This window comes from Vicugna pacos, chromosome 34 (genome assembly GCF_048564905.1).
Source record: "Vicugna pacos chromosome 34, VicPac4, whole genome shotgun sequence".
Lineage (NCBI taxonomy): Eukaryota > Metazoa > Chordata > Mammalia > Artiodactyla > Camelidae > Vicugna > Vicugna pacos.
This window is the reverse complement of record NC_133020.1, coordinates 2,808,727-2,830,559: the sequence shown is the minus strand read 5'-3', so window position 1 is coordinate 2,830,559 and position 21,833 is coordinate 2,808,727. Positions and strand designations below refer to the sequence as shown.

The 21,833-nt window shown below is 41.5% G+C and overlaps 1 protein-coding gene across 2 annotated transcripts in view; it reads right to left on the bottom strand.

Moving 5' to 3' along the window:
* Positions 1-9,375: 9,375 nt before the first annotated feature.
* DENND5B (DENN domain containing 5B) overlaps positions 9,376-21,833 on the bottom strand; it is a 155,081-nt gene continuing 142,623 nt past the window's right edge. For both annotated transcript variants that reach the window (XM_072954518.1, XM_072954519.1), the window contains 4 exons: positions 18,018-18,100; positions 17,525-17,651; positions 15,725-15,899; positions 9,376-14,196 (listed from right to left, as the gene is read on the bottom strand). In XM_072954518.1, the coding sequence (XP_072810619.1) occupies positions 14,013-14,196; positions 15,725-15,899; positions 17,525-17,651; positions 18,018-18,100 (569 nt within the window). In that variant the 3' untranslated portion in view covers positions 9,376-14,012. The remainder of the gene's footprint in view (positions 14,197-15,724; positions 15,900-17,524; positions 17,652-18,017; positions 18,101-21,833) is intronic.

The window sequence follows — 21,833 nt, the reverse complement described above, 5'->3', positions numbered from 1 at the left end:
CAGTCAAAAATGCCTTCTTTGGGGGAGGGTGGTAGAGCGCATGCCTAGCATGCCCGAAGTCCGCGGTTTAATCCACAGTGCCTCCACTGAATAATCAAATAAATACATAAATCTAATTGCCTCCCCCCTGCACAAAATAAAAAAAATAAAATAAAATAAAATGCCTTCTCTGGGGAGCTCACACTCCCATGGGGAGGCAGATGAGGAAACCAGGGTCACAGAGAGTTAAGTGATAAACAAGGGTCTTCAGCTAATAAGAAGTAGAGCTTTGAACCCAGGTAATATGGCACCAGAAGCTGTTTTGTTTTGTATTTTTAGGAACGGATTAATGACTTTAAACAATTGAAAGCTTAAAACTTCTGTGCAACAGAAAACACCAAATTAAAAGGGAAGTGAGAAAATATTTATATCATATGGAGCAAAAGAATAGCTCAAAGATGTTTTCAAGCTATGCATCAAACCCAAGAACGCACATTAAAAATGAATGGGCAAAGATTACTAAAATAACTCAGAAGATCGATAATGTTGAACACTGGCTTCCTGAATGATCATCAAAACATTCTGTTTATTGCTTGCCCAGGAAGGGAGACCTTTACCTTGACAGAGTCTTAGTAACCGATCAGCGGGCAAAGGGCAGAGTCTGGATATTTACTGAGGTTTTGAAGTCGGGTCTAAGGCAGACCTTCCGTGGGGAAGGGGGGCCGGGCTGGATTAGGTTTGGGTAGGATCGTTATATAATAGTTTGGTATTAATAGCCACAGCCAAGCAAGGGTTTTAAGGGAAGGAGTTTAAAGAGTCACAGTGGCATGCGTGGAAACCTAGAAGCGCACGCAGACTGGCTTTCTCTGAAGCTGTGACAGCGGTGACGTGCCTGTGGTTCATGTGGAGTGCTTGTTGGATTTGTCCAGATTTATCTGAGTGGCTTCGGGTCCTTGGCATAGGGTGTACAGCATCTTAGGGTGCCTGAAGTGCTTGTGGATAAGCAGGTGATGGTACTAAGAACCCTATAGAATGAGGTGCAAGGGAATGATTGGTAAATCAAGTTAGTGAATCCCTCCCCCCCTTTTTTTTTGGTGGGGGAGTAATTAGGTTAATTTATTTATTTTTAGAGGCAGTACTGGGGATTGAACCCAGGACCTTGTGCGTGCTAAGCATGTGCTCTACCCACTGAGCTATACCCTCCCCTCTTGGATTTTTCCCTTTTCTCCCCATTTTAATTACAGTGTGTGTCTTCTCAACTTTCCAGTTAGGTTTTTGTTTTTTTTAATTTTATTTAGACTTGAGATGTCATTGACATTTAACCAATTTTACATACTTTTTTTGTTTGTTTAAATCTTTGATGGAGGTACTGGGGATTGAACCCAGAACCTCCTGTATGCTAGGCATGCACTCTACCACTGAGCTATACCCTTCCCCCCAATTTTACACACTTTTAAGTAATTTTGGTAAGTTTTGACTTGAGTATATGCTCGTGAAACTATCACCACAATTAAGATTATGAATATATCTGTCGCCCCCAAAGCTTCCTTGTTTCTCTGTCTCCTCACCCCAGCCCCCATCTCCAAGCAGCACCTGATTTTTCTTCTGTCACTACAGATTATTTGTAGTTCTGTTTGATTTTACACAAATGGAATCTTACAGTATGTATTCATTTTTTGCCTGGCTTTTTTTTTTTTTTTGAGGGGAGGGGAATTAGGTTTTTATTTATTTACTTAGTTATCTTAATGGAGGTCCTGGGGATTGGACCCAGGGCCTTGTACCGAGCAGGCACTGTAACCATTGAGCTATACCCTCCCCCTGCCTTGCTTTTTAAACTAAGAATAGTTTAAATCTATGCTAGTTGCATCCATCAGTGGTTTACTCCTGTTGATTGCTGAGCGGTATTTCATTGTATGGATAAAGTCACAAATTATCCACTCATCTGTCAGTGCCGGTTGGGCTGATTCCAGTTTTTGGCTATTACAAATAAAACTGTGATCAACATTCACGTACAACTCTTGGTGTAGATGTGTGCTTTTATTTCTCTTCAGTAGTTAATTACCCAGGAGTAGAATGGCTGGATCATATGGTCGGTGTAGGGCAAACTTTTAAAGAAACTCTTCTCCACAGTAGCTGTGCCATTTGACAGTCCCATCAGCAGAATGTGAGAACTCCAGCTGCTCTCACCAACATTTGATACGGTCAGTTCTCTCGATTTTAGCCCTGCTCAATGCCCTGTGGTTGTATCTCATTTTAATTTGCATTTCTGAGGTAACTAGTGGTGCTGAGCGTCTTTTTGTGTGCTTTTTGATATCCATGCGTCCTCTTGGGTGACGTGTCCTTTCAAATCATTTGCCGTTTTTGGTTGTTGGGGGAACAGTTTTATTGCACTCTGAGGGTTCTTTATAGATGGCGGATATTGTCAGATACACAATTTGCTAATATTTTCTCCCAGTCGGCTGCTTATCTTTGCATTCTTCTAACTTTATCTTTCAAAGAACATACATTTTGGCAGAGTCTACTTAGTCTGGGGCCTGGAGATCTGTTCTCTCCTTTCAGACCGGGGACCTTTGCCCCAGTAGTCTCCACTAGATCCTTGGTTAGGCCAAGAAGATACAAGCTTGCTTTCTCTCTTCGTATTTATTGGAGTCCGAGGTATTGGAGCAGCACTGTATGCCTTGTGTCTGGCATTGTTCAATCTGTTGGATCAGAAAGAATCACCCGGGGTGGGGGAAGAGGGTGGGAAGGGATAGACTGGGATTTCAAAATTGTAGAATAGATAAACAAGATTACACTGTATAGCACAGGGAAATATACACAAAATGTTATGATAAATCACAGAGAAAAAAATGTGACAATGAGTGTGTATATGTCCATGAATGACTGAAAAATTGTGCTGAACACTGGAATTTGACACAACACTGTAAAATGAGTATGAATCAATAAAAAATGTATTAAAAAAAAAAAAAAAGAATCACCCAGAACCCGGAAGAAACTGGATCCCAATGAGCAATGTAAGTTCTACTCAGTGAATGTATATTACAGCAAACTGAAGAAAGAGGGTCCAGACTTCTAAACAAAATGCTTGACTACAAAGCTGCTTAGAATGAAGGTCTTCCAGAAACCAACAATTTTATGCTCAACCAGGAATTATTTCCCCTCTACAAGCATGAAATCCCGCTGGTGTGTTGAGTTGAGATTTACACTGGTTAATAAATATCTGAAACTTGAAACACAAGCATATATACGTTCTTAATGTTTATGACACCCAATTTATCCATTTTTTTATGGACTGGATCTTTTGTCATATGTAAGAAATCTTTGCCTAACTCACGGTTATTTACCCTGTGTTTTAGTTCAAAATTTTTTAATTTTAGGATTCCCATTTATATCTATGATCCATTTTGAGTTAATTTTTTGTATATGGGGTGAGGTGTGGATCAAACTTCATTTCTTTTGCATGTGGCTATTCAGTTGTTCCAGAACTATTCACCGAAAAGACTAACCTTTTTGACAATTAATAACCTTTGAAATTTTGTTAAGCAATTGATCATATACGTGTGGGTCTATTACCAGACTCTTTATTCAGTTCAGTTGCCCTATTTGTCTGTTTTTACCTCAGTTTCCCCACACTGCGTTAATCATTGTAGCTTTAAGTATTGAAGTCAAGTAATACAAATCCTCAAGCTTGTTTATCTTTTTCAGAGTCTTTAGGCTCTTCTAGGGCCTTTGCATTTCCATTCACATTTAGGGTTAATTTATTAAGCTCTACAAAAAAGACTGCTGGGATTTTGAATGGGATTGCATTGACTCTATAGATCAATTTGGGGAGAATTCACATCTTAATAACATTGAATTTTCTGACCTGTGATCACACTATATTTCTCCACATATTTAGGACTTCTTTAATTTGCCTCAGTGGTTTTTCAGTGAGCAAATCTTGCACATTTTTGGTCAGACTTATCCCCAAGTATTTCAGACTTGCAATGCTATTGCATACAGAAAGTCAGCTGATTTCTGTCCATTGACTCTGTATCCTGCAACCTTCCTAAGCTCACATATTAGGATAGTTAACTTTTTAGTAAATTCCATAGGATTTTCTACATGGCCAATCATGTCACCTGTGAATAAAGACAGTTTTATTTCTTCCCTCCAATCTTTATGCCTTTCTTCTTCGTGTCTTACTGCATTGGCTAGAAACTATAGTCCAGTGTTAATGGAAGTGTTAAGAGCATATATTCTTGCCTTGTTCTTGATCTTATGGGGGAAGCACTAAGTCTTTCTCCATAAAGGATGATTTTAGCTGTAAGATTTTTGCAGCTGCCTTTCAGTAATTTCTGACCCATGAACATAGTACATCTGAGGTGAGAAAGTCTGCTGAGTTTTTTTCTAAACCGTGAATGAATATTAGAATTTGTCAAAAAAATTTTTTGCATCTACTGAGATTTTTTTAGTCTGTAAGTGTGGTGAATTATGTTGCTTGATTTTTGATTTTTGAATGTTAAACCAACCTTGCTTTCCTTGATAGACCCCAATTAAACATGACATCATTTTTATCACTGCATTTGAATTGATAACATTTTGTTAAGAATTTTTGCATCAATGTTCATTAAACTTGTTGGTCTGTATTTTTGTTTCTTCTAAGTTCTTTGTCTGGTATTGGTATCAGGAATTGGAGGCTGAATTATCTCCTCTCAAAATTCATATGTTGAAGTCATAACCTCCGGTACCTCAGAATGTGACTATAGTTGGAGATGAAGTCTTTAAAGAGTAAGTTAAAATGAAGTCATTAGGGTTGGCCCTAATCCAATATGATTGGTGTCTTTATAAGAAAAGGAAATTAGGACACAGATGGGCACTGAGGGAAGACCATATGAAGACAACAAGAAGATGGCCATCGACCAGCTGAGGAGAGAGGCCTCAGAAGAAACCAGTCCTGCTGACACCTTGATCTCAGACTTCTAGCCTCCAGAATTGTGAAAAAATTAATCTCTTGTTTACGCCACCCAGCCTTAGTACTTCGTTATGGCAGTCCTAGCAAGTAACACATCTTTCTTCAATTCTTGAAGAGTTGGTATGGAATTTCCATTATTTCTTCCTTAAATTTTGGATAGAATTCACCTGGAGGGAATTCTGGGTCTGGAGTTTTCCTTATGAGAAAGTTAACTATTCAATCCGAATTGAATAACAAATTCAACTTTTAAAAACAGACATAGGCTGTTTAGTTTATCTATTCCTTCTTAAGTAAGCTTTCTAGTTAATGTCTTTGAGAAACTTACCTATTTCATCTAAGCTGTGAATCATATTGCCAAAAAGATATTCATAATATTCCTTTTTATCCTTTTAATAGACGTAGAATCTGTATTTATGTCATCTCTTTCATTCCTGATGCAGCAATTTGTGTCTTTTTCCCCTTCTAATCAATCCAGCTAGAGGTTTATCAGTTTTATTGAGTTCCAAAGAATCACCTTCTGATTTTATTGGAGTTTTTTTTCTGTGTTCTATTTCATTTATCTCTGCTCTAATCTTCCTTCTTCTTTTTTTTTTTTTTTAAGTTTCTAAAGGTAGAAGAATAGATCATTGATTTGAGACTCTCTTTCTAATACAGTAGCTAATCAGTGCTCCTAACTTCTAAGAGCTGCATTGAGGGGGAGGATATAGTTCAAGTGGTAGAGCCCAAGTTTAGCATGCAGGAGGTCCTGAGTTCAATCCCCAGTAGCTCCATTAAAATACATAAATAAAAAAATCTAATTACCTCTCCACCAAAAACTAAATTGAAAAAAAAGCTGCCTTAGTTGCATCCCACAAATTTTGATATTTTTTGTTTTCATTCAGTTCAAAATACTTTCTACTTTCACTTTTGATTCAGTTTTTGACCCTTGTGGCCAGAGAACATACTTTGCATGAGTTGAATTTTTAAAAATCTGACACTTGTTTTATGGCCCCTAATATAGTCAGTCTTGGTAAATATTCTTTGTCTGTTTGGGAGGAATTTGCATTCTGCTGTTATTGGATAAAAGCATTCTAATAATATCAGTGAGGTCAAGTTGGTCCAAATCCTCTGTGTCTCTATTGATTTCCTATTTACTCCATCAATTATTGAGAAAGGAGTATTTTATACTACTATTACTGAGACTTTATCTATTTCTTATTGTTTCCATCAATTTTTGTGTCTGTGCATTTTGAAGCTCTGTTCTTTTTTAACAGAATGTAAGTAAAAAATCAAGGGAAAGTTTTGGAACATTTAAGAGCACAAGTTACGGGTAGGTGAAGGATAGAGCTTGGGGTTCTGCTGTATTGGAGTCTAGGGAACATCTGGCCCACACGCGGGCTATGACTAGACTGATTTATTTTTAGGCTTTGCTGCCCAGAGATTAGTTGCTCCATTTAGGTTACAGTGTCTATTTTAATCAAAGTATAGCACACATCAGGATAAAGAAGTAAAAATATTATTACAAATGTTAGGTTGAATCACATTTGCCTTTGACCTACAAAAATGTTAATTTCTTACAAAGCAAGGACGTTTGTTCATTATAGAATTGTTCAGAATAGTGTAACACTGGGAGTCATCTAAATGTCAAACAGTAAATCATGCCACATCCATATTGTGGAATTAAAGTTTCGAGAGATTATTTAACAACAGACTTTGTGTTTTCATCCAGTGTTATAACACTGAATTCCATCTATATATGCCAAGCAGCTCCAAATTCATATCAGAAGTCCAATCGCTCCAGACTCAGACACTCAATTTCCTGTTGACCATTTCCACTTGGATGTCTAATCAGTGTTTGAAATTTAACATGTCCAAACCTGAACTCCTGATCTATCTTCAAAGCCCATTCTCACCACATCCTTACTTATCTCAGTTTAGTGGAAATTCTAGCTTCGCTTTCCCAGTTGTTCAGCTCCAAATCCTTGGAGTCATTTTTGACTCTTCTTTTGCTCATCCCCTGCATTCAGTCCATCAGGAAATTCTCTGGCTTTAGCTTCAAAACATACCCAGTACCCAACACTTTTCACCACCTTCATTGCTGCCACTGAGGTCTTTTTTCCCTTAGACTGTAAAAGCCACCCGACCTTAGTAGCTGCAATCATTCAGTAGTTTAAAGGGCAAGGAGGGGAGGGTATAGTTCAGTGGTAGAGCATATGCTTAGCATGCACAAGTTCCTGGGTTCATCCACCAATACCTGTGTTAAAAAATAAATAAATAAAAATATTAAAACTAATTACTCCCCTCCCCTAAAAAAAAAAACCCTCAAAAAATTAAAAAAAAATTTAAAGGGCAGTGATGAAAACTGTATATATCTGGACCAGGTTCAAGTGAACATGGCAGACAATGTCTCCTCTAAACCATTGCCTCATAGAGTTCAGAGACATTTGCTCTAGATCTTCGCATCTTCCTCCTGCATTTTCCCACTCCCCTCCTTTGTTTCCTCCTCAACTGGATATAAGGAACTTAAACTGTTTGGGGCAGCTATCAATGTATTGCCTCTCAGCTCCAAATCTACTCTTTATTACCCACTCTGCAACATGGAGCCAGACCCTCATTGCTGTTTCTCCTTTGCCAGCTGGCACAGTGTTCACCTTTGTCAACAGAATGCACCGGAGAGGCACTGGAGGAGGGCGCTTCTCTTCCTGCTTCGGCTGTGCTCCCCTCCGTGGGCTCCTGCGGCACGCACCTCCTGACTTCTGTCGTGCTCAGAAGCTGGGTGAGTTTTACTGGCATAGCACCTCTCCATGGACGGCTTCCCCGGCACCCTGTCTAGTGGCTTCCCAGCAAGTTCTGGGATATGCCACCTCCCAAGGATGTTTTCCTGGCACCTGAGAGCAGATTCCAAACAAGTGCACAGGTACAGCAGCTCAGTAAACGTCTTTGCCCTCCAGTGGGCCATGGCTGTGCCCTGTCTGGTAGGTCTGACTCTCAGCCTAAGGGGGAGGGGGCTCTTTTGGGTTTGCCTTGCCTCAGCCCTAGGGTTAGTGGCTGCTCCCTATGTATGCTAGTCTTGTATTCTTTAGAGTTCTTTTTATTGCTTAGTAGGAAATATTCCACCATTCCATTTCTTATTACAGTAGTCTGTGGCTTTTTTACATGTCAACTTGGCTGAGCTGTGGTGCCCAGCAATTTAATCACATTTCTGGATGTTTCTGTGAAGGTGTTTTTTGGATGAGATTAACATTTACATTGGTGGTAAAGCAGATTATGCTCCATAACATGGGTGGGCCTCATCCAATCAGTTGAAGATCTTACTAGAGCAGAGACTGACCTCTTCTGAGCAAGAAGGAATCCTGCCAGTCAACTGTTTTTGAACTTGAACTACAACTCTTTTCCCGAGTCTCCAGCCCGCCAGCCAACGCTGCAGATTTTGGATTTACCAAAGCTCCACAAGTGTGTGAGCCGATTCCTTAAGATAAATCTCTCCCAATACACACACACACACACACATCCTGTTGGTTCTGTTTCTCTGGAGAATTCTAGCTTAGTTCTTTAAACCATCTCTCTTTGAATTGCTATGTGGTTTCTGTCACTTGATTTGGAGCAGGAATTTGATGTGTGTATTTAAATTGCTGTATGTCCACAACCTCGAGTAGTGCTTAACGTACAGTGCGGAATCAGTGAATCTGCTTTCTCTTTTTACCGTGGACTATAATGCTAGTTATTTCTGAGTGTCTTGTTTAAGAAATACTTCCCTTTCCCAAGTTCATAAACACAGTCTACATTTTCTTCTAAAATTTTTGTTTGCCTTTTACATTTGAGAATTGAGTTTTCTGTATAGTATGAGGTAGGGTTCAATTTTTTTTTTTTAACTCCTTCTGGATAACCAGTTGCCCAGCAGGTTGTTTCTACTGCATAATGGTTTTATGTTTTTTTTTTAATTTTTAAAAATTTTTTGGGGGCAAGATGAGGTAATTAGTTATATTTATTTATTTATATTTGACAGAGGTACTGGGGATCGAGCCTAGGACCTCATGCATGCTAAGCATGTGCTCTACCACTGAGGTATATGCTGTTTCCTTTTTTTTTCTTTTAAACATTTTTTTATTGAGTTATAGTCAGTTTACAATGTTGTGTCAATTTCCAGTGTAGAGCACAATTTTTCAGTTACACATGAACATATATATATATGTTCCTTGAATATATATATATTCCTTGTCACATTTTTTTTTTCGCTGAGTTACCACAAGGTCTTGTATATATTTCCCTGTGCTGTACAGTATAATCTTGTTTACCTATTCTGCATTTTGAACTCCCAGTCTGTCCCTTCCCACCCCTCTGAGCTATGCTGGCTCCTAATGGTTTTATGTAGCTTTATCTCTCCCAATGTAAGTGCTCCACTTTGAGTCACTGGCCCGTGAACTACTTAGTATAAGATTCTGTAATAATGAAACAAAACAAAGTATCAACCCCACAGTTTTATTTGTAAAGAACAAAGCATGAAAAGTCATATTTAAATGTACTCCAAAACCTGAAAAACCCACCTCAGTTTCTCTGATACGTATGTTAAAGTGCTTGATATCACAATACTCTTTAAATTTTAATTATGTTCGGATGAGAAAAAAAAATCCAGTTCTGATGCATTTTGTTAACAATACAAAGAAAAACAATATAATTTAAATGCAGAAATGCTCATTAAAAAAAAGATACACAAGGTACATTTATACATGGTTCAAGTGTAACACAGAGGATTTTTTTCTACTTGTTTTACACCCTCAGTTGATTGACGACAGGAACTCTTACCATTACCTCTCTACTGTCAACAAGATCTGTCTGGCATTCAAAATAAAGACTGGAGCCACAGAAACAGATTTAAATAACTGAGTCAAGCATTATTTCCCTCCCACATAACCCAAGGATACCTTGGATTCCTTCAAATGAGGAGAAATTTTTTTGACTTTTTTTTCACTCTGCTGTTGATTGCTCAATGCGGTACCTTTCTGGAGGCAATCTTTATTTCGTCCCTGAGAGGACAATCAGGTCTAGTAAGATCTGGAAGGATGAGGCTGTCCTTGGATTATTCTGATCACATTCCACTGGCACCCTCTTCAAAAAGCTTGGAAATCAGTTTGATTCAAGAGATTTATAAATGTATTCTAACAGGATTAAGAGACCTAGTGGCTTATTGTTTGTTTCCGTCTCCTCTTACACTAAATGGTGATGTAACAAATACTTACATAAGAAACACAGACTTCAAATGACATGACTTGGAAATAGGATTCACTTTATAAAAGTAGAGATAAGATCTCAAGACTCCATTCTCAATCAATGAAGGTGTGTTAATACTGAAATATAAATAGATAAGGTTCAGATTGTCCTTTTGAATAGTGAAAAGGATACGCTAGTTTCTGTAAACCTCACAGAGAAAATACTCACAGTTCTCAAAATGAAAATCTACTGAAAAAAATCGTAATTCTTAGCAGAAAGAAGCTATTTCCTTATTAAGAGCTACACGCCCAATGCTGTCAAATAAATACTTCCCTGGGGAATCCGAGGTCCTTGTCTGTTGCCTCATGTTTCAGAACATCTCAGAGGTGTCAGCATACACTACACACACAGTGTCATGTATGGTCTGCTCTCATTTACTTACATTTGCATACATCAGTGCTTTATTGCCAAAAAAGGAAGTAGGAGCAATTCAGTATTTTTCCCCTGTATCATTCATACAGTATGACAGAAGTTCATTTAAACGATTTCTTAAAAAGCCATGTTAAAGTAAATACAGCAGGGTTACAAAAAGGTACAAAAATGTGTGAAATTATTTAAAATAAATTTTAGAGGGAAATCACAAACTTTTGCCAGCTTTAGGTTTCTTCCATCAAATTCTTGCCCCCAGTGGGAAAGAGGATGGGGGAGGCTGGGAGGCCTTACTCTGTTCTCAGCGTCCTGTCTTCTCCTGGTTTATACTGTATTCTCTCCACCCTTCTTTATACTACTCCACTGAGCCTTGGTCATTTTTAAGGCGCTAATGAGCCCTCAACCAGAGCCCAGCTCTAGGGTCTCACGCATAATACCAACATCGGTGGAATGCCACCGTGTCACAAGGTTGAGATTAGCAGAAAAACACTTGGAAAATAAATGTTTCAAGAGGTTAATACTTCTGGCAACTTAATTTTAAAACAATTTCTTCTTAAGTTATTATTATGTGAAAATACTAATTAATGATTCCAGGCATTACTTTTAATTTATTCTGAGGGGGAAAAAAAGTCAATTACAAAATTGATTTTTATGTACTTTAACTTTGAGGTATGATGATAAAGCAACATATTAATTTAAAAAATAAACACAGCAGAAAATATACCTCTGAATCACTTTCAAAAGTCAGCTTGGAAGGCTACGTACATTTATTCTAAGGATTCTGCTACTGTCCTGCTCAAAATTTTGGTATTGGCTCAGAGCCATGTAAGAACTAAGTCTTATTTCATTAGAATTGCGTTTCTTACGTGAACTCAAACTCTGCTTAAGTATCCTGTTCCTTCATCAGCTTGGATCCTAATGACTTTTTTATTGTTGTTAAATTTCTTCTGAGAGGCCAACATTTACCATCACTGACAATATTCAGAAGAATGGGCTGTGGGTCCCCCAGGCCGCTCAGTGGTCCCCGGGTGTTTGGAGCGCTGGCGGGATCACCGGCGCGTACGTGGAACCCTAAGTGACCGTCTCAGGGGCCCGGCACCCCGGAGGACGTGTCAGTGCTGGTGTGACACTTCCTTTTGAAATTCGCGACCTCACTGCTATGGTCCGACTACAGAAAGAGGCATGAAACTTTAGGTGTGACTCTCCATGTAAAGTTTTACTTTTTAAAGTAATGGTTTCATTCACAGGCCCCCAACCCAATTTTGCTCCCAGTTTTTGTAACAGGTCTAATTCTCTGTAACTTGAGGGGAATCTATTATCATGAATATTAATCCTTACGTCCTCACCTGTATATGCAGATGAATAAAAATGCAAGGGTAGAAAGACGATTCATATGAATGCCTTGGAGGTCAGCCCCACGCAGCCTGGTGTAATGAAAAAGCATGGATTCCAGACCCTGTGTTGTCACTGACCATGGGGCAGTATTTAATCTCTCTGATCCGTAAGTGTGCCCATCTGTAAAGTGAGAGGGCAAGACTGGGTGACTCAACTCCAGCCTGCTAACCTGCGCCATCCCTGTTTGCCCAGTGCGGCTCAGAAGCATGGCCTTGTGGAAGAGGTGGGGAGAACAAAACCCCAGCCTGGATCACGCTCTGGCTTCTGAGCACTGAAACAGTAAGGGCCTGGTGTGACAGCATCCGGATGCCTCCAGCAACAGACTTCCCGTGTCCCTGGAACAGCTGCACTGCCGGAGACATACTTTTGCTGCAGGCAAACAAATGGCTGGTCTACGCTGGTCACCTGGACCGTCTTTACCCCCCCATGCCTTCCACTGCCCCTCCCGCCTCAAGTGCTCAGGCAGGCACTGAAGGGGTGCGCCTTGGCTGCACACCCGTTTGACAGAGGGAAGGAGGCACTTGCCTCATTAGTTTCCTCCTCCAGAAGAAAAGGGAAACAACACTGTTGGCTGAAGCCCAGGGCCCTCGGGTCACACAAGGGCCCTGAGAGGCCATGGCTTTGCTTCTCAGCCACGACTGGGAATAAAGCGCGGGACTCTGCCGAGGCAATCCCGCTGCTAACGACGCGCAAATGCCCAATTAGACTCACAGGACCGACAGCGAGATGACGACTAAAGGTAAAGAGCTGCCACCACATTCATTTAACTTCCTTCTAAAATACCAAATGGGAAAGTCACCACACTTGGTCTCTCAAAACCGCTGCCTCCAGTTTTGCTCCCCGCTGGCCAGCCCGCACCGCGCTGGCTTCCACCTTCCCGGCGGGCTGCCTTACACTGTCGGCCCTGCTTACGAAGGGCCGGCCCTGAGACACCCGGGAAGGGTCCGTTCTCGCCCTCTTCTTCTGTTATTTGCATTATCATGGTCAACAAATACTTTCACAAAAACATTCCAGGCCACACAGAGCCTGCCTCCTTCTTAGACATTCTTTCCATTTCCTGAGGGGGGATGGGCATGGGGGGCGGGGGTGGAGGGAGCCGGCTGAGTGGAACCTAACAAAGGCGGGGCTGTGCCCGTCCTTAAGAGGTGGCCAAACTAAAATGGCAGAATCAGACTGCTGTTTGCAGTTCTTAGGACCATGAGGCCAACACTCTGAAAACTCACATCTCCCCAAAGGACCTCAAATAACAAGAATAAAAATGCCAAGAATGAAGTTCGCCCAGGCTAATCTTTCCAGAAGTGTAAAGAAGTTATAATCCCACAATTTAACACACATCTCAGGGCTTTGTGTGTTCTCAGTCCAGTTCAAGCCAAGCTCCTGGGGTCCAGTATTTAAAGTATTTGAATTATACCTTCATCTCGTGAAAAAAAATTTGAAAATGGAAAAATGGAAATGGAAAATTTTCCAAAAGACTGGAGAAGTGACTCACTTCAAGTGTGTGAAACCATTTGAAACTTAAGCGATACAATGAGGCCCGCTACCCCATACGGTGGGTAAAGCTGTTTACATTCACAATACAAAGGCGCAGACGCCGGGACGGGCGGCTGCGACACAACAAAATGCGTTCTGGGTTCCCCGTGGTACCTGGAGGGAAAAAGAGCCCCACTGGGTTGCACTCTATTTACACGTTTACTGGCTTCTTCCTGACTAGCACCACTCTCCCCCCCGCAGCTCCCAATACGCTTAAGCTACTTGTTTTAAGTCACAGGAATATTCAACCTAAGAAAAGTATCTTATCAGAGTAATAGAATTTCTTAAAGAAGAGAGTGTATTTACACACATCTAACACATGAAAATACTCTATTTTATACTAAATTCCAGGTTCAAATGAACTACAATACAGCACTTCGCCTTGTCTGCAGTGGGAGGACTGGTCAGACTGGGGGATGCGGTGTGTGTTGCCCCCTGCAGTGACTCACTGCCTCATCAGACAAGTCCAACTCGGTCCCCACGGCTGGGGAAGGTTCAGGAACGAGGGATCTGGACTGAGAGGTTCTGGCTAATCGGGCTACACGTCCACTCCTTTGATGAGCGAGCCTTCTAAGACTATGGTGAAGTCCTGGATGGTCTGCAGGATGCGGATGAGGGAGTTGACGGTCATGCGGTCCCTCAGGAGGGCGCTCTCCTCGTACATTCGGGTGATGGCAGGGCACTCGGCCAACAACGGGATCCACTGTGGCAGCAGCCGGTCCCTGCAACCCAAACAGACCCGATGTCCTGAGTGTGGCTGCCCGCGCTGCACAGCCAGGCACACACCCTGGGGCTTTCAGCGGGGAGCTGGGGGGCCGGACGGGGCAAGTCTAGCCACGCTCTGAGGTCACCAGAGAGGAAGGCAAAGTCGAGGAGCTGGATAATCACTGGTTATGAAGACACAGCAATGAGACAGTGTGAGCTGATGGGGAAACTCGCCAGGGTTGGGACAAGCTGGGCATAAAGATTTACGTGCATTGATGAAATTCTCTATTCTGACTCCACCACTCTGAAAAAAGACGCAGAATGTCATTTTGTACTCTTTCTTACAGGGATGTTATTCAGACATCTGTGGCAAGGCATGCCAAAGTATACTGACCTTTTGGGAAGGAAGACTCCATTACATTGTAGGGACTACCATTTTTTTAAAAAAACTTACGCAACATAACAAGGTAAGGAACCAAATCAAAGCAGAAAAGCATTAAGCAGATTTTATAAGCCTAAAGAGGGGCTGCACTGCTCTAATAAATCAGAACTGTAAAGAGATAAAAGGAGATAAGGATCATGTTCAAAAGGAACGGTACAAAGCACAGCTGAAATTGGGCCCCTTTTACTAAGAAGAAATACCAAACTTAGTTCGAGAAACCAGTTGTTCAGGAAGACAGTCTCAGTCTTCGGTGTCTCCTGGTTACACTGACACCAGTTTTCTGCCACTAGGCAGCTAAGACATCCTCACTGCGCCCCTCTCACCACGCCGCCACGGCACGGGCAGCCGCCACCAGGCCGCCCCAAACCTCTCGCTGGGGAACCAGGGGTTTAGAAGAAAACAAACACTGCACAGATAACTTAAAAAAAAATCTTCTAAAGGTCTGTGTGTTTCTTACCATTCTGAGAGCTGTTTTAAAATGAATGGATTGTACAGCTCCTGTGTGTCATCTTTAAAAAAAGGGGTAGGAAATTGTCTTAAAGAAAGCTTCCCATACTAAGAATTATTTAGATAGTAAGAATTCCACAATGTCATTAATTTAAAGCAATGTGGTGGCCTTCCCACGCTATCCAAGCTGTCTATAGTAAACACACGTGTGTATGTGCTGGTGTGTCTAATTATCTACCAGTCTACCTATTACCTATGTGCCTACCTCCGGTGCCAGTGCTTTGTCATGGTTCAGAGCTCTGGGCTCCGGCGTGAGACTGGGTATCAGTCTTGGCTCTGCCTCTTTCTAGCTGTGTGACCTTGAGAAAGTTTGTTAGTGTACCTGTGCCTCTTCTATTTTCTCATCCATACAATGGGGCTATCCCTTGCCACTTCATGTAGTGGAGGTGGTGAAGAGACAGGAGGAATAAAGGAGATAATGTACCTAAAGTACTTAGCAAAGTGCCCCACACATAGCAAGTACCCAATAAACAGTGTCTCATTAAACGTGGAAAGAAAGAAACCCGCGGGAGAGCCTGGAAGAGGCGTGATCAGGTACAATCCCTTCTAAACGTCTGTTCAACACACGACAAAGAACGTCAAGAACTGCTTTATACCGTGTTCCAAGGCAAACTAGAATCTGGAATTTGCCGTCCTTCCCAATGCTCCTGGGGGCAGTGTTAATCGCATTCACATAGTGGCAGAAGGTTTTCCAGGATGATTTCTGAATGAGGACGTCATCTTCATTGTCTAGAATCTGGTCAGTGGTTTCAAAGTAAGCAACTGCTCTCTCTGGGGAAGGAAGTCAGAATCACATCACAAGACACGTCAATACTTCATATACGGAAAGATGAATCACTTAGTTTACTATGGAACCACTAAGGACGTTTTGCCTTATGGCCAGTCCTGAAACCAAAACCTTTACCACTGGTTTCACAATAAATTCTAGAGGCCCATGTTTCATGGTAGAACAGTATGCTTCCAGGAGCTTACTTTCCAGTCTAGACTGCATTCCAAAAGGCTGGAAAGTTCACTCTCTTTTGAATACCTTCAAGAAACGGCAACTGAAAGCAAAGAAAAAAATAAACATGGACCTGTCTGTTCAGGCCGGAGCCTTCTAGGAGTGAGCAGGAGACATGGTAGCCATTGAGACGGTGCCCTCTGTTCGAGCTACAGAATGGCTGGCTAACACTTTGCAACAAAATCCTCGAAATGGAACTGATTCAGTAAATCTGATGAAGGGCTGTGTATACACATACTGGAAGCAGGAGCAATAAGATTCTAGGTATTCCAAAAAAACTCCTGCAACCTCCCCACAAAACCACCCCCCCCCCCTTCCAGGGAGCCTAGCTTTGTCAACCTTCCTTTGCCTAAGAATTCTAAATTGGATAAAAATCAACTACTTCATCTAGGCCTTATTTACAAAACACAAAATGATAATAATCACTCTTGTTAAAGAAAGTGGGGATGGTGGACGAGCTGCATACCAAAATAAAGAGCACAAAGTTTAGCGAGTTAGAGCAGCACGCGCTGGCTGAACTCTCCGTGATGATGGAAATGTTCTCCATCCGCAAGGGCCACGTCTACGGCCACTCGCAGGGCTGGTGTGACTAAGGAAGTGAATTTTAAGTTTAATTTAGAGGAAGTCAATTTAAATAGCCACACGTGGCTAGTGGGTACCCTATCGGACAGCACGGACATAAAGTATTCCTATTAAAACATAAATTATATCATATCACTCCTTGGCTCCAAGCCTTCCAATGACTTCCCATTCCATTCAGGATGAAGACCAGAGGGCTTCCAAAGGGCCAGAAGCGCTCCACAGCCCGGCTCCGGCGGTAAACTCCCCCCTCTCTCCCGCACGCTGTTCGTTGTGCTCACCTCCTTCCTACTTTGTGGAAGGCCAAGCACGCTCCCACCCTGGGTCCCTGCCGGGGCAGCTCTCAGCCCCAAGTGCCCTCCTTCCCTTATTCAGGAGGCTCACTTCCTTGAAGTCTTCGATCAAATGTTACCTTGTCAACAAAGCCTACAGACGCCCCACTCCCACTCCGTTCCTCTTCTCCTTGCTCTATTTTTTTCTCTGATCAACGGTGACTTTCCAGCATATTAGATGAACTGCGTACTTGCTATGTTTTTGTGTGTTTGTCCCTACCAGACTATAAGTCTGCCAACAATGGGAATCTTTGTGTTTTATGTTTATCTGGATGTGTATTTTGAGCATCTGGAAGTGTTTAGAACAGTGTGGACACATACATATTTGCTGATTGAACGAAAAGCACGGTACTGCTTATTTGATATTTACTTTTAAAAACACACACCCTTACCACTAACCCTCACTCACTCAAATTCCTGCGTCTCTGAGTTTTCTAAGAAGCATTTCGATGACCTGGTAACAAAGTACACCTGCTTTAATTTACCTATGAAGTCCCAGATGAAGACGTTCTTGTGAAAGATGCGAGCCGATTTGAAGCCGTGGTGGAAGACCTGCTCCAGAGCTGCGACCAGGCCGCTCTCCCCACAGAGCAGCACGGTGAGGCTTCCTCTCTGTGGGGCGGAACACGCAGTGCCGGAGGTAAGCTCCTGCGTCCGTGATTAAGAAAAACACTACAAGGGGGCAGGTGTAGCTCAGCGGTAGAGCGCGTGCTTAGCATGCACGAGGTTCTGGGTTCAACCCCCAGTGCCTCCACTAAAATAACTAACTAAATACACAAACATATCTAATTACCACCCACCCCAGTTTAAAAGAAAAAGAAAACACTAGAGGAACAAATGCTAAGGGTAGCTATGAAGCAGATTTTTGCAGCTATTAGGAAGCTTACAAATGAAAATTAAAGCACCCTTTATTGCCTTCTGTATCACGTATAAAAGCAGCTTTAAAATCCCACCATATTGTTTCACAGCCCATCATACCTCTTTTTCAGGTTTGTGAAAATGTTTCACAATATTGTTCACAGCTTCTCCAATTCCTTCCTGGATCTGTCCAGCATTTGGTTCTGAAAAATAGTGAATGGTGACAGAGTTCTCAGGGCCAGGAAATAAACCGAAGCACTGCCGGACATCAGCTGTGCCTGCCGGTGCAGAAAACACTTCACCAGAGCAGGCCGGCCTGTCAGCGGCCCCACACAGACTGCCTCAGCCAGTCTGGCCAAGTGAGAGGTACACTGGCAAAGAATCCAGATCCCGGCATTCCAGTCCCAGCCCCACCACTTGCGATCCATACCCTTGGTCAAATGTCTAACTTCTTCTGAGTTTGAGTTTCTTCCACCTGAAACCAGAAAAATACACGCCTCATGGGCCACTGAGAAAAGTGAATGAGATTATTAGGTGTAAATTACTGGGAATGGTGCCTGTCACCACGTGCTAGCAAGTCCCCAGATCTAAGCAGTGAGGCGGGCCCCACAGCACCATTCCTCAGGTGACCCCTTCTCCTGCCACCTCCAAGTCCCTTAGTGGGCACAGACCAAGACTTCTGGAGCTCTGCACGTCTCACCTGGAATCTGTGTTTTGCAGTTGTGTTTACAGTAAAGGGAAGATGCCGGGTACATGGGGACACCCTGCCAGAAGCCCAGAACTGCTTCTTTCTGGCTAGTCAGTCCCTCTGGGCGCCGCCGCACCCTCCCGGCCAGCACTTGCTCACCGAGGCCCCGCTCCTGGGGGAGAGCTGGGTGGGCTGTCTGAATGGAATCTAAAGCACCTTTGCCTCCCAAACCCCAAGAATGATTTTAAAAAAGAGAGAGAAAGAAGGAAAAGAAAAAAGGTGGTACACAGGTATCACCCAGTGATGAGAAAATTTAAACATTTGGTATTTTCTTGCAGTGATTAACTTTTAAATCAAACTTATATATCACACTATAAAAGATAAACTATCCATTCTAGAATTTAAGAATCTTTGAATTCATAATGCTGGAGGGTTTCTTGCAGAAAACACTTTCAGGTAAAACTCAAGTATGTTTTTTCTACACAAATGAATAAAAATTGTTAAAATGGAAACCTCTTATGATTGTAGGACAGATACTGTGTCCTCTTCAGCTCCGAGTAATTTTTTTTTTTAACTTTCACCTTTCTCTGAACATTTTCTCTTTTAAACATGAAGATCTATTTTGAAAGTTTTTATTCATTTCAAAAGAACCCTGAACTCATCAGCAGTATTTGGAAGCTGATTTAAAATGTTTAGTTCTTTAAATATCACCTTGCACACACTGTGAAAAAATTCCAAGTTACCCATCTTGAGTTTCATATTATTTAAGGTTTTCTGCTTATTAAGTAATGAATATATGACTGAAAATGGAGGATAAGGCCTCCTGAAACATTAATATCCCATGAAACTGAACTGATTCAGAAGTTGTAAAAATTTGAAAGGATGGAACTGAAATCTACTTTTTAATTTTAAATCAGCATAATTAAAGTATTACATACAATAAATTCACCGACTCTAAGTGTGTAATTTGATGAATTTTGGCAGATGTACAGACATGTTACCACTACCACAATCAACATAAAAAATTTCCATCAACCCAGAAGGTTCCCGGCACCCCTTTTCAGTCAGTCACTCCCCTTCTCCAGCTCTCAACCCCTGGCAACTGCTGATCTGTTCTCCATCATTACTATACTGTCTCTCTAGAATTTAATATAGATAGAATCCTACAGTATCTGGTCCTTGGTGTCTGCTTTCTCTCACTTGGCATAATGCTTCTGAGATTCATCCATGTTTTTAGATGAATCAACAGCACTGCTGAAACTAGTTACAATAGCCAGGACACGGAAACAACCTAAATGTCCATCGACACATGACTGGATAAAGAAGTTGTGGTATATTTATACAATGGAATACTACTCAGCCATGAAAAGAATAAAATAATGCCATTTGCAGCCATATGGATGGACCTGGAAATTGTCATTTTAAATGAAGTAAGCCAGAAAGAGAAAGAAATATACCATAGGATATCACTTATATGTGGAATCTAAAAAAAAAGACAAATTAGCTAATTTATAAAACAGAAGCAGACTCACAGACATAGAAAACAAACTTATGGTTACCAGTAGGGGAAGGGGGTGGGAAGGGATAAATTGGGAATTTGCGATTTACAGATACTAACTACTATACACAAAACAGACAAACAACAAGTTTCTACTGTACAGCACAGGGAGCTATATTCAATATCTTGTAGTCACCTATAATGAAAAAGAATATGGAAACGAATGTATGTATGTATATGTATGACTGAACTATTCTGCTGTCCACCAGCTACTGACACAACATTGTAAATTGACTGTACTTCAATTTTAAAAAAGAATTTAAAAAAAAGGAATTATTAAAAAACCAGCACTGCTGAATAGTACCCCACTGACTAGATACACCACAACCTGCTTTTCTCCTCATCAGCTGGGGGACACTGGTGCTGTTTCCACTTTGGTTATTAGGACTGCAGCTGCTAGGAACCCCTGAGTCCGTGTCTCAGGATAGACATGTGTGTCCATTTCTCTTGGGTACCTATCTAGAGTGGGACTGCAGGGTCAACTGGATGGTCAGTCTACGAATATCTTTATAAAAAAATTACCAAACTCTTTTTCCGTTGCATTCCCACCGGCAGAGTAGGGGCATTCCACTGTCTCTAGCCTCACCAATATTTGGTATTATCAGTCTTTTAGAATCAAATTTTTCCTCTTTTTTAATCGAAATATAGTCAGTTTACAATGTTGTGTCTATTTCTGGTGAAACAGCACAATGTTTCAGTCATACATTTATATATATATTCCTTTTCATATTTATCAGTCTTTTAAATTTTAGCTGTTCTAGTGTGTGGTGTGAAGCTTACTTGTGAAGGCAGAAAGGAATTAGGAATAAAGGGAATAATTTGAGAAAGAATAAGAGAGACTTGTAGACTACATCATTTTAATAGTTAATATATCACAGTGTACCAACAAATGGATATGGAATAATAACATGTAAGGAAACTGCTTTGTTGGCAAACTAAGGCCTCTCGGGTACCTGCATGATCTACTTATGGTTATTGTTTGTAAGGTGAAATAAAACCACTTCACTGATAACCTTCTGGGACTTTTCACTAGATCATACTGTCTCTTATTAGTTTTTTTTGTGGTTCCTACAGTGGATTACCACAAGTTTGCTGACTTAGAAAAGCAGATATTTATTCTCCCAGAGTTCTGGAGGCCAGAAGTCAGTAATGGGTATCATGGGGCAGAAATCAAGGTGTGGGCAGGGCTGCACTTCCCCTGGAGGCTCAGCGGAAGAGCTGCTCCCTGCCTCGTCAAGCTCCGGGCGCCCCAGCACACCTTGGCTTGCGGCCTTGGCTTGTGGCCGCATCACTCCAGTCTCTGCCTCCATCTGTCTGTTGTCTTCTCTGTGCGTCTATCTCCCTCTTGCCTCCCTCTTCTAAGAATACATGTGACTGCATGTAGGGCCCACCTGGATAATCCAGGATAATCTCCCCATCTCAAGATCCTTAGTTTAATTATATGTGCAAAGATCCTTTTTCTAAATCACGTCACATTTAGAGATTTCAGGGATTAAAATCTGATACCCTTAAGAGACATTATTCAGCCGATTAAAGACCACATTAGTATAAATTAGAAGTTCACTGTACTATTAAAAATAGCGTGTGAATATAGTATCCTAAACACAGAATTCACTTTCTTTTTTTGCAGTATTTTGTTTTATCACCTCTACAGGAAGTCGGGGGATGGGGTGGGGAGAGGAATTTTTAG